The sequence below is a fragment of the Vespula vulgaris genome, chromosome 1 (assembly GCF_905475345.1).
Source record: "Vespula vulgaris chromosome 1, iyVesVulg1.1, whole genome shotgun sequence".
NCBI lineage: Eukaryota > Metazoa > Arthropoda > Insecta > Hymenoptera > Vespidae > Vespula > Vespula vulgaris.
In genome coordinates this window covers 14,688,974-14,702,133 of record NC_066586.1, presented here as the reverse complement: position 1 = coordinate 14,702,133, position 13,160 = coordinate 14,688,974, and the positions used below count along the sequence as shown (strand labels likewise).

The 13,160-nt window shown below is 31.3% G+C and overlaps 1 protein-coding gene and 1 long non-coding RNA gene across 2 annotated transcripts; one reads left to right on the top strand and one right to left on the bottom strand.

Annotated features, from left to right (window-relative positions):
• The first annotated feature begins 222 nt into the window (after nt 1-222).
• Nucleotides 223-13,102, top strand: LOC127070972 (laminin subunit gamma-1). Its single transcript, XM_051009638.1, has 27 exons — nt 223-397; nt 1,461-1,715; nt 2,834-3,233; nt 4,621-4,879; nt 5,311-5,615; nt 5,714-5,919; nt 5,998-6,101; nt 6,721-6,909; nt 7,029-7,254; nt 7,374-7,630; nt 7,710-7,882; nt 7,963-8,095; nt 8,166-8,390; nt 8,474-8,662; nt 8,759-8,944; nt 9,033-9,235; nt 9,330-9,545; nt 9,622-9,892; nt 9,972-10,150; nt 10,242-10,372; nt 10,464-10,574; nt 10,661-10,859; nt 10,934-11,171; nt 11,239-11,414; nt 11,495-11,677; nt 11,775-11,892; nt 11,975-13,102. The coding sequence occupies exons 3-27, from the start codon at nt 3,081-3,083 to the stop codon at nt 12,208-12,210; spliced, it is 4,866 nt and encodes a 1,621-aa protein (XP_050865595.1). The 5' UTR covers nt 223-397; nt 1,461-1,715; nt 2,834-3,080; the 3' UTR covers nt 12,211-13,102.
• On the bottom strand, nt 7,902-9,391 carry LOC127070995 (uncharacterized). Its single transcript, XR_007784770.1, has 2 exons — nt 9,268-9,391; nt 7,902-9,189 (listed from the first exon to the last, which is right to left on the bottom strand). It is a non-coding gene; the product is annotated as an uncharacterized LOC127070995 (long non-coding RNA).
• Nucleotides 13,103-13,160: the final 58 nt, after the last annotated feature.

Below are 13,160 nucleotides of genomic sequence, written 5' to 3'. Positions count from 1 at the left end.
TTAAAAATTTATTCAATATTGTTGAATAATAAATATATTTTCACTCAGCATAATACTGTACAATTATGTTACTAATGACAAAAGAAATCACAGAACTAACTCGGTCGTGATAGGTCAATTTAAGCCAATGAAACACATTCCAGGTTTAACCAATCAAAATTATTCATAATCAACATTGTACACATTGTGGTACATTGATTCGTGATCTTTCATTTAATGTGTAAACAAATTTAAAGCGTCTGACTCATAATTGATGTGCCGTAAAATTTAAATACAATATAATCTTTTTTCGTGAAAATAGTATTATTCAAATATTATCATTAAAACGAAATCAAAGTTCTTTTGAGTGAGATCTGACATAAATAATCTGACATAAACTCTTCTAAAGTTTCATTAGGTTAGGTTTCCAAATGAAAATAGTGATTTGAAATATTATTTTTCTTTTAAATTATTATTCGAATCTATGAGGTTATTTCATCAGTTATTTTGACAACAAAATTATTTTGCTTCATGATTTCGTATGAACGTTTATGGAATACAACGAACATAAATAAATTATGCGTTTATAACTAATTTAACATTATTTGATTTTATACTATTCTGATAACTTCATAACTTTGTGAAATTAAGAAATTGATGAAGTGATATTAAAAGATGTAGATATACTTATACCGTAAAATATTCATACATGATATAAAAAGTATTATACGCGCGCGCGCGCGTGTGTGTGTACGTGTACGTGTACGTATATATTGGAATACATGGTATCATTTAGCATTTCCGGGTAAAAATATATCTGTTAAAGCATCCGACTTCCAACATTCGTGATAAATATTTGTAATAAAAATGGTAAAATTTGTATAAAATCTAACCTATCAATACATACATAACAAAATGAATATACGAATATAATTTAATATTGTTCGAATTACTATTCTTATAAATACTTAGTTTTTAAAAGAGGAAATAGAAAGAAAGAGAGAATTGAAACTTTAAAATAGTGACAATACGTGAGAAGAAGTCATCGTTCCCTGACTGTTTAATCTTTTTTGTATTTCCGTTCGCGTCAGATAACGATTATTATAACCGTGTAAGCATATTCAGGAAGCATATACACAAATGAATGTCGAGGATATATATTCGCAGAACTAATGAGTCAATCGTATGCATACGTCGATATTAAATCATATTTACTTTATAACTGTTTCTTATTTACATCGAGTACTCGACAATTTTTAAGTAAATTAACTTTTATTTCTCAAGTATTTAGTCTTCGTAATTGACAAACACATCTACGTTCTTTTATAAAAATATTTTTTTTAGAAAAATATTGTATATATATATATATATATATATATATATATATATATATATATGTCATGAGTGATATAAAAAAAAAGTATTATTTGTCTTGAAATACATCAGTGGTTCTCTATTTTATACAAAATACCGTTTGATAGAATATATCGAGAAGGCACGTTTTCTACTACTACATGGAAGAGCGCGTGCGCTACTACACAGCGAAGAAAAACGAGGGAGAATGAAAGAAAGAGAGAAAGAGAGAGCAACGATGTTCGACAGTGCGGCTCCAGCATCGGACGCGGCGGCTACACTCCTTCTCTCTTCTACGTCTCAGTTCGGTTCGCAGCCTTGTACAGTGAAGAAAGGGACATCGTTCAACTTCTACATTTTTGAGACTTCGTTTGCACGAAGAGGTTAGAAAAGATGAATCGTTTCTTCTTACTTGCGACGAGTTACGAATCGTTTATCCGAGTGACTGGTGATCTTTTGAAAAAACCTCTCTGTCGTTATCTCTGTCTTTCTTTGCGTGACTCTCTCTCTCTCTCTCTCTCTCTCTTTCTCTCTTTCTCTCTTTCTCTCTCTCTCTCTTTCTCTCTCACACACACACACACACGGTGCCTGTGACTATGCGTGTTCTCTCTCTTTCTCCCTTTCTTTCTATCTTTCTCCTTCTTTATCTCCCTTAGCACTGCACTTTCAGGATCACTGTACTCCTTGCAGTCTTAAGATGGGCTAGCAAATACCCTCACGTACACATGATAGTGATCACATAGATTTTATATTTCCTTTTTCTTTCTTTTTTTATTTTCTTAGATATAGTGATTCGTTTCTTAGAAGATAGATCCGATCAACTACTTTTATAACCTTATTTTCACCAAGCTGAATTTTTTCGTAGGTGACGTCTATAAAAGTTTTTTAAAAATAGTCGGAAAATAAGAACGGGACCAACATGTCTATATCCTATTTTTTTCTTTTTCTTTTTCATGGACCGATTGTTTCTTTATATTCAAATAACGACGGAACAAAGGGACTTTCTACAAGAGTGTAGAAATAATCAAATTCTTTACGTATCTTGTTACAATAGTTTATCGTTTCTTATTGATTTGTCTAAGGACGCATAGTTTCAGAACTAAATAGTATCTCATACTTGATGCAACTACACGGTATCTTGTTGACATTACTCTAGTAGCAAAGGCTTGAGATGTTCTTGAGATTTACTTGAAAAGCATTCGTTATCTCGAGTTGTTTTACGTTTGCATGCTTTCCCCTTGATTTTCTCGTATGTAAGTTCAGACGAAGCATATTTAATATTCATTTTATCGTAGATCTTTCGATCCAACACGATCGTACGAATAATATATATGATTTATTAAAAATAACACATTAAAAATATATTCAATCGATCAACGATATACTACTACGTAGAAAAAACTTTTCAAAAATAACGTACTTCCGCGCGCTTTTTTGAGAACAAAAATTAACAACGAATATCATTCATTATTTTTTTTCTTGTGTTCTCTTTTTTAAATAGAAAAGAAAATCATTGACCAGAACGTTCGAAAAGTTATCGATCCTGATGGACCCGTTCACGTTATTCGACTGTTCTCATCTTCGAAAATAAAGGAAAAATTTGGCTAAAGTGAATCGGAATAAAGGTTACGAGTTTTAATGGTGTGTAAAACAACGCGATTTGTACTTTGGTGCATCCGTGCTGTCGAGTGATTGATATCAAGAATTGAAAGAGACTGAAGGATTTAAACGTTAAAAAGGGAATCAAAATGTGCGGAATTTTTTTGAAATTTTTCCTACTTGTTATTATCACGTTTTTCGTGGTACTTGCTGATCCTGATCCATCCGATGAACTTTATTCTCGATGGCCACCGACGAGTCGTGACGAAGACAAGTGTTATGATAGTCAAGGAAAACCACAGGTTAGTTAATGGACAATCAATTTTTTTTTACTTTACTTTTTTATATTTCTGCATTATCTGTGATCATATTTTAACGATTTATTAACGTCAATAAACTAAATGAAAAGAGATTGTAATAAATATAGGCTTCTAAATTTGTTAGAATTATTCGTAGAATAAGGACAAGTTCTGTGAACATAAAGTCGAGCTATTTTTCTTTCTTCGAATCTCTGTTGTGTCGGATCAGGGGGTGAACACATGGTAAATGCCATGTGTTTTATGTATGGTTACAAGATCGCATCTGTATGTGTTTTCACGGAAGAGAAGAGAAAAAGAAAGATCGATTTTATTTTTATTTTTTCTAATAATTTATTATAATAATTTGTATTGGATATCTCTCGATGTTTATTTTCATAATAACTTTTCTTTTATTTTTTATTTTTTTTTCTTATTTATCATTAAGTTTTATAGAAAAATGTCGTAATCGGAAAACATGTTCTAATCGTTTCGATGTATTAGTATTACGATTAGGAAATACTTATCTGAGAGAATATGTCGAAGAATCTGTTCGTGGTGTCGATGACTTTTGCGATCTTGATCTTCGTATAAGCGTAACCAATGAAATATGTAAAATTAGCGCGCTTAGACGAAAAATAGTCTGTTCTTCGTGATTATTTTGATATACGTAACGCTTTTTCCTAAAGGGAATTGGAACGACGGGTTATCGTAGAAAGGTCCGAAGTTACACGAACTTTTCGAGATAGCATAGAAGGATGATAATGTGTGATAGATATGAGACTATCCGGTATATTCTTCTTTTTTTCTTTTTCTTAAAAATGTTACGATTATGTATATTTAAAAAAGAAAAAATCTAGTAATTTTCAATCTTCTCCTTTCAATCAATCGGTTCATGCGAATGTCTCATTGATTATGTTAGATAACAACAAAAACTTGAATGAATATCGTGAAACGATTCACTGCTACGAAGAAATACTTTAATCAAAAACGTTCTTTTAATCAATTTTTATCTCTGTTTTCCTAATTAATATCAATTTTCATAAAAAGTTTGAAAGAAATCTTTTTGTTTTTCGTACAATAGTTCGAAAATTCTCGATCTTTCGTGGCGATCATTTAGGTTTTTTTCTCTTTTTTTTTTTTCATTAATGCTTACTGTAAAAGATAACATTTTCACATTTTGTTTCTTACGTTGTTCGGAAATTCTCGTATTTTCATGTTAAATATATATATATATATATTTTTTAATTTCTTCGAGAACTATGAAAGAAATTCTTTTAAACACTTTTATGTCCTTTATAATTGTTAAAAATTCTCAAATTTTCGTGTTTGCCATTTTGTTTGTTCTTTTTTATTTTTTATTTTATTTTTTTTTATTATTATTTATTTTTAGAGATGTATACCACCCTTTGAAAACGCTGCTTTCAATGTATTCATGGAGGCAACAAATACATGCGGAGAAGAACGTCCAACAGAATTTTGCAAACAAACTGGAGTACAAAGAAAATCTTGTGAAATTTGTCGATATGGCGATCATCCAGCCTCTTTTCTTACCGATCATGATAATAACGACAATGCGACTTGGTGGCAATCAGAGACTATGTTTGAGGGCATCGAATATCCTAATCAAGTCAACTTGACTCTTCATTTAGGTATAATTATATGTAGAATATTATATACATATATTTTATATCAAAAGAAATTCGTAATATAATAAATAATTTCTCTTCGCTATTTTCTAACGTTGCTTGAAAATTCGAGCTTGGGAGGATATGAAAGAGCTGAGCATATAAGGAAACATCGCGTCTTGCGTAGGTGGGGTCTGTAGGATAACGATGCTGTATAGTTTGCGGGGTTATATATTTTACGCGATTCTCGTGTAATAAATTACGAATTACGTGTAATATTTAGAAAAAAAAATATATATATATATATAAAATCGTTTGTATAATTTGTAGCTATTTTTTGATATATTTGATATATTTGAGATTTGTCTATTTTTTAAAATACGTGTAATATTGAGAAATAAAAAATAACGAATCTTAAATTATAATAAATATTAAATAATTTTCATCAATGTTAGGTAATAAGACGTTCGATATCACATACGTCAGAGTACTCTTCGAATCACCTCGTCCAGAAAGTTGGGGTATATATAAAAGGAAAAACGAGCAGTCACCTTGGGAGCCTTATCAATTTTATTCGGCTACCTGCAGAGACACGTACGAGCTACCAGAATCGAAAGAAACTGTACGTGGTGACGACACAAGAGTACTTTGTACTTCCGAGTATTCGGACATTTCGCCATTATCAAAAGGGACAGTAGCTTTTTCTACTTTGGAAGGACGTCCTTCAGCGTATTATTTCGAAATGAATCCAGCATTACAGGTAGAATAATCAAAATGTATAACACATAAATATGTACATAAAAAGAAAAAGAAAATCAATTTAGAAAATGTTCATCGTTTTTTATCTCGTTTTTATAGGAATGGGTACAAGCAACTGATCTAAGGATCACTTTGGATAGATTAAACACTTTCGGTGATGAAGTATTTGGCGATGATCAGGTTTTAAAATCTTATTATTACGCGATCGCTGATGTTGCAGTTGGAGCACGTTGCGCTTGTAATGGTCATGCTGGGCAATGTGTAAACAGTACAAGCGTTGATGGTAAAACGCGAAGAGTTTGTAGGTAAAGTCGATTGTAATATTACATTTTTATTCTGATTTGTTTCAAACGATCGTTTTGTAATTGTACTTGTTTTTATAGATGCGAACATAACACTGCTGGTCCGGATTGTAACGAATGTTTACCTTTTTATAACGATGCTCCATGGGGTCGTGCCACGACGACTGATGCTCATGAATGCAAACGTAAGCTTCGATATTGTTTTTTCAATATTTTTGTTTTTTGCCTTACGATTTATTATCGTATAAATGAAGAAACGTGAGTTTCAAATGAGTTTCTAGAGTTTCAGAAGGAAAGAAGACACATATTTCTTTTCGTTCAATTCTCGAGAGAAAGAACGTAACTTCACGATCGGCTTGACATTAAACAACTGACTTTACCTTTTACGTCTGTTACGTGCACTCAAGTGGGGATATTGTGCACGGTGCAAGGACATATAATGTAGTTTCTTCGTGCTCTTAAGGCTCAGTATACGATACGTCGCGATACCTACAGAAAGATATTTGCTTGTTGTTTGTCTCATTTAATTTTTTTGTATCGTTAAAATTTAATCAATGAAAATGAATGAACTCGAAGGGCAAATTAACTGAAATTAAACTAGTTTATAATTTGTTTCTAAATAACATTATATTAACGATGAAAGTGATAATTGCATCGTTCGTGTTAATGAACAATTTAGTGATGTGCATGACATCACGTTGGAATGAATTGTTTTCATGGTATCCGGCGTATAGTAAGGTTTTTAATTAAATAACAAAAAGAGAATTAATTAAAGTGGCTTATCATCGTGTATGTTGGTTTCAGCTTGTAACTGCAATGGATATTCCGAAAGATGTTATTTCGACAAAGAGTTGTATAAGGCGACTGGTCATGGTGGTCATTGTTTAGACTGTAGAGCTAACCGAGATGGAGCTAACTGTGAAAGATGTCGGGAGAATTTTTATCAACGTCCGGAAGATAATTACTGCGTATCTTGTAACTGCAACGAGATTGGTAAAAATCAGAATAACTATTGAAAAACTCAAATTTAAATTTAAATTTAAAATAAAAACAATATTGCACATATATGATTATATAACAGTCAAATATAAAATGAAGATGTAATGTCGTAGGTTCAAGAAGTTTACAATGTAACAGCGAAGGCAGATGTCAATGCAAGGCGGGTGTAACAGGTGACAAGTGCGATCGTTGTTCTGCGAATTTCTACAATTTTGGATCTCTTGGTTGTACATCTTGCGAATGTAGTTTACCAGGTTCGCAAGCAAATACACCGAACTGCGATTCGACTAGTGGAGTTTGCGTGTGTAAAGAAAATGTTGAGGGAAAACGTTGTCGAGAGTTAGTATTATTGTTGAAGAAAAATTGTTTTTATTTTTATATGATTTGTTCCATTATGATGATATTTTTTAATATATGCAATTCGTTTGAATCGTTTATGATTGCACGTTCTTAAACAGATGTCGACCAGGTTTCTTTAATCTAGCTTTGGAAAATGAATTCGGTTGTACTCCATGTTTCTGTTATGGCCATTCATCGATATGTATGCCTGCAGCTGGTTACTCGAAAGTCGTTATTGAGAGTATGTTTGTCCGAGGAAATGAACGCTGGTCAGCTACCGTAGCTGGAAACCCAATACCTGTACATTATGATCCTCTAACGCAAACGATATACGCTACAGCGTTAGATCGTGACAATGTTTACTTCATTGCACCTGGTATATAATAATCTATTTCAAAAGAGTATCCTATAATAGAAGCAGGATTATTGAACAATTGTCTTGTTATCATTTACAGATAGATTTTTGGGAGATCAAAGAGCGTCGTACAATCAAGATCTATCGTTCACTTTAAGGATAGGAGAGGCAGGTCCTGCCCCAACTGCACACGATGTAATATTGGAAGGTGGAAACGGTGAACAAATAACGCAACCGATATTTGGTCAAAAAAATCGTATGCCAACTGTCACGGTAAAGAAAACTGATAGAATAATATTAAATTCGTATTTATCTTGTACGTTTGGTTTTAATGCTTTCAAATATTTTTTTAGCCACAAGAATATAGATTTAGATTACACGAGCATAGCGAATATGGTTGGCAACCGAGATTATCTGCCAGAGCTTTTATGTCCATTCTCTCCAACTTAACCGCTATAAAGATACGTGGAACTTACACGCATCAAGGTGAAGTTTCTTGTGTAATAAGAAATCTTAAAGAAATTCGTTTTATCAATTATGTTTTTCGTGTAATTAGGTAGAGGTTTTCTGGATGACGTTAAATTGGAAACTGCACTTCGCGGTGCTGCCGGTGAACCTGCTGATTGGGTTGAACATTGTAATTGTCCTCACGGCTATGTTGGTCAATTTTGTGAATCTTGCGCACCTGGTTTTCATCATGATCCACCAAATGGTGGTCCTTTTGCTCTTTGCGTTCCATGTAATTGTAACGGACATGCAGATATTTGCGAAGCTGAAACGGGTGAGTAAATATTGTGTACATAGATTGAATTTTATGTTTGTCTCTCAAATTATTCATATATCTATTGGGTTAATATATCACAGGTCAATGTATTTGTCAACATAATACCGCTGGTAGTAATTGTGAATTATGTAGTCGTGGATATTATGGGTATCCTTTAAAAGGCACTTCCAACGATTGTAAGCCATGTCCGTGTCCTGATAACGGTCCTTGCATTCTTCTTGGTAATAATCCTGATCCGATTTGTTCTGAATGTCCAATAGGAAGAACAGGTAAAAAGATAGTTTTCATACACGTTCGTTTCTTATATCCAATTTGTAAAATTAAAAGTAATTTTATAATTTCAAATTATTTTTGATTCTTTTTAGGACCAAGATGTGAAACTTGTTCAGATGGTTACTTCGGTAATCCCGAAAAGGGAATAGCTTGTCGACCTTGTGATTGTAATAATAACATTGATTTAAATGCAGTACGAAATTGTAATCACGAAACCGGAGAATGTCTGAAATGTGTCAATAACACTGCTGGCTTTCATTGCGAAGAATGTCTTTCGGGTATATTAAGAGAACAGTTTAACACAACATTTACAATATTTTTGGAAATAGTGATGTGTCTCATGAGCATTGATAAATCATTCATTAGGTTATTATGGAGATGCTTTATCCGATAATAGAGAAGATGGATGCAAATTGTGTCAGTGTTATCCACCAGGTACAGTTGAACTTGAAGATGGAAGAGTCGCTCCTTGCGATCAGCTTGTAGGTCATTGCCTCTGCAAACCCCATGTAATAGGACGTAACTGTGATAAATGTGAAGATGGATATTATCATATTTTAAGCGGCGAGGTGAATGCATAATTAAATAAGATAATACATACAAACAAAGCTATGGAATACTATAGATTATGTTCATACACATATATGTATATAAATATTTTAGGGGTGTACACCTTGTAATTGCGATTCTGAGGGATCTTATAACCGGACTTGTAATACTGTTACTGGTCAGTGTCAATGTAGACCAGGAATAACTGGTCAACGTTGTGACACTTGTTTACCATATCAGTTTGGTTTTAGTAGAGAAGGTTGTAAACCTTGCGATTGTGACAGAATTGGATCTCAAGATTTACAATGTGATGCCAGTGGACAATGCCTTGTACGTTTACATGAATATAAATGTTCTTTATTTTTATCTTCTTATTTTAATTCGTCGTATTCTCTTTTTATCATAGTGTCTTACAAACGTAGAAGGAAGACGTTGCGATCGCTGTAAGGAAAATAAATATAATAGACAAAATGGTTGCATCGATTGTCCTGATTGCTATAATCTAGTTCAATCTGCAGTCGATAAACATAGACAACGTTTATCAGAATTAGAGAATACACTTAAAAAGATTAATAGTAGTCCAACTGTCATAAAAGATTCTGACTTTGAAAAGGAATTAAAAAATGTTCAAAACAAAGTGAAGAATTTGTTGGATATTGCCAAGCAAGAGTCTGGAAGTAAATATAAGTTTATAAATCTGTGTGTACATTGTTTTCTTGTTTGATAATAAATTTGATACTAATCTTGATATTTTAGGTGGAAATAAAACGCTCGTTGAGCAACTCGATGAATTGCATAGCCAATTGACTGAAATAAGTGTTATTTCACAAACAGTAAATATCACAGCAGCTGAAGCATATAAGACTACTACAGAAGGATTAGCAAATGTCAATACAGCAGAGACAGTGTTAGACAAAATACATGATCAATTGACTGTGAGTTAATGAAATATACATACTTCAATATTATACATTATATATATTACAAATAAATATATGTGAAATGTGTATATATTAATAACAATAGGAAGCGGAAGATTATTTAGCTACAGACGGAGCAACGGCATTAGCAGAAGCCAAATTACGCGCTGATCAAGTTGGTCAACAGAATCAACAAATGACAGCTATTGCACACGAAGCACGTATTTTAGCTGATTTGTATGTACAATATTTTTTTTTTTACATCTATGTAATATCTCTACACGTATAGATAACATTAATATTATTGGTGATATTAATTTTTTTATAGTAATACCAATGAAGCTAAGAAAATTCATATGCTGGCTGAACAAGCTCGAAATACGTCCTTAGAGGCTTATAATCTTGCTAAAAAGGCAATAGCTAAAAATTCAAACATGACGTATGTATTGTTTTGCAGAATATTTTTTACAATCGTACATACAAATATGAAATGATGAAAATTATATGAAACTTTTTTTCGATTAGAGATGTTTTAAGAGAATTAGAAAATAAATTGGAAACGTTAGAAGATCGTATGAATGAAGTGAAGAATCTTACAGCAGTTGCAAGTGCAAAGTCATTTGCAGTTTCTCAGGAAGCATTAGGTTTATCTATATTAGATCTTTCTCTTCCTTCCGTAGACGTTGATTTACTTCAAACTCAAGTAGATGCTGTCAGTAATGAAGTAAGAATTTCATTTTATGTCTTTATTATAAAATAAAATTTTTATTTTTATTTTCTTTTTTTTTTGCTTTTTAGGGATTACGATTAAAAGAACAAGCACAATTAATATTAGAACAAAATGAGAAATTCATTAACGAAATGACGGAAAAAGTATGGAAGAGTGAACAATTGTTAGATAAAGCACAAGATCAACAAGCAGCTACTGCAGAATTGCTTGCAGAATTAGACGGTGCGAATGAAAAAGCAAATAATGCTGTCAAACGTGGTGATCAAACGTTAAAAGAAGCGCAAGAGACTTTAAAAAAATTAGGAGGTAAAATATTCATTATTATCAATGTTAATGTAATGGTGACAATATGAAACTGTGTTATTTTATTTAGAATTTGACGACGAAGTGCAACGCGAACGTATCAAAGCCCAAGATGCATTGGAAAGTACTGAAAAGATTGAAATAATGATTCAAACTGCGATAAAAGATATTTTCCAACTTGAGAAGATATTAAATGGATCTGAAAATAATGCAAGAAGTGCACATGAAAAAGCGCAACATGCACAGGTAAATTTATAATCTTAATGTTATAATTTATAAAACATATTAAAAATAGAACTTGTTTAATCTGTTTATTTTATTGCCAGGCATATGCAGAGAAAGCTAGTAAAAATGCAAATGATATTAGAATACAGGCAAATAGGACTAAATTAGAGGCATTGCGTTTAGGCAATGAAGCAGAAATATTACATCTTAGAGTTGATACTACAGATTCTCTAATGAAAGATTATGAGGTTCAAGTTGGAAAAGATACGAATGTTACTACAGAGGTAACGATAAAAAAAATTAATAAAATAGTGATTAAGTATAAATATATAAGAATAGATGCATAACATATAGTTTATAATATATATAATTATTTTATAGGCAAACCATAAAGTTGGACAAGCAAAAATCAATGTAGGTTTAACTGCAACGTATGTTGATAAAGCATTATCAGATATAGCTGAAATCATAAAAGAACTTGAAGATCTTCCTGAATTAGGTCAGTATGTATAAGCTATAATTTGTAAATATTTTCTTATGTTATGGGAACTTTTGTGACTAATCAAATTTCTATTAAACAGACGATACACACTTGAATCATTTAGAAGAACGTTTAACTGCAGCAGAAAAAGAAATTAAAGCTGCCAATTTAGATCAGAGAATTAAAGCATTAACAGATGCAAAAAATATGCAAACGCAATGGGTTAAAAATTATGAAGACGAAGTCAATAGATTAAGAATAGAAGTTGAAAATATTGATGACATAAGAAAAGCTTTGCCTGCAGATTGTTTCAAACGTGTACGTTTGGAGCCATAATTATAATACTTGAAAAGGCACTAGTTAAATATACAGATAATTTCTGAAGTTTATTCTAAAAATGGATTATATACGATAAATTTATCTATCGTATTTAAATGTTTTCTGAAAGAACAACCTTTTAGCTTTTATATCAAAAAGGTGCCTTAATAAATTCATACATGTAGCGTAATGAATAAAATAATAGATTTCACGTGTAATGTCATATAATATTATATGATAACACGTAATACTTTAATATATTGCACATTTATAATAGCTGTGAGCTATTAAGTCGTATAATATCATTTTATTTAATATGCGCATTTTTTAAGAAAAAGCTTTTTTATTTTTTACATATTTGCTATCGTAAGAAGCAAATAATTGCAATAATAAACATTACACCAAAGATTTTTTATAGTTTATACAATATGACCAACTATGTAGGATCTTCAAATCTTTAATTTTATATAACTTTTGATTATATACATAAACGTAATCCGTAAAATTTTATATATAAAGTATTCTTATATTTGGAGTAATCCATAAAATTTATCTGAATTAGGAGAAGTAATACTAATATTTTACATAAAAAGTGAAAGTTGAGTTGAATATGCTACTATTAAATATTATTTTTTTTCACAAATTTGACAGTACATTTTTATATATTATTTTAAAACGTACATATTGGATAATATTATTTAATTTTCAAATCGAATATACATATCGCAACTTTATACAACGTATTTGTGTATATTGTGTATTTTTTCTATATAGAAAATAGAATATAATAGAACATTTTATACAATTGCCAATTAGTATATAATATAAGTTGACGTAACGATGAAAATAGAAACTTAAATAAAGAAAGTTTTGCAATTAAATGTAATCATCGATTATATCCATTTGTTGATTTCGTAGATAAAAAAAAAAAAAGATTATCGATCACTATTAAATTTTCAGGAAAGGAA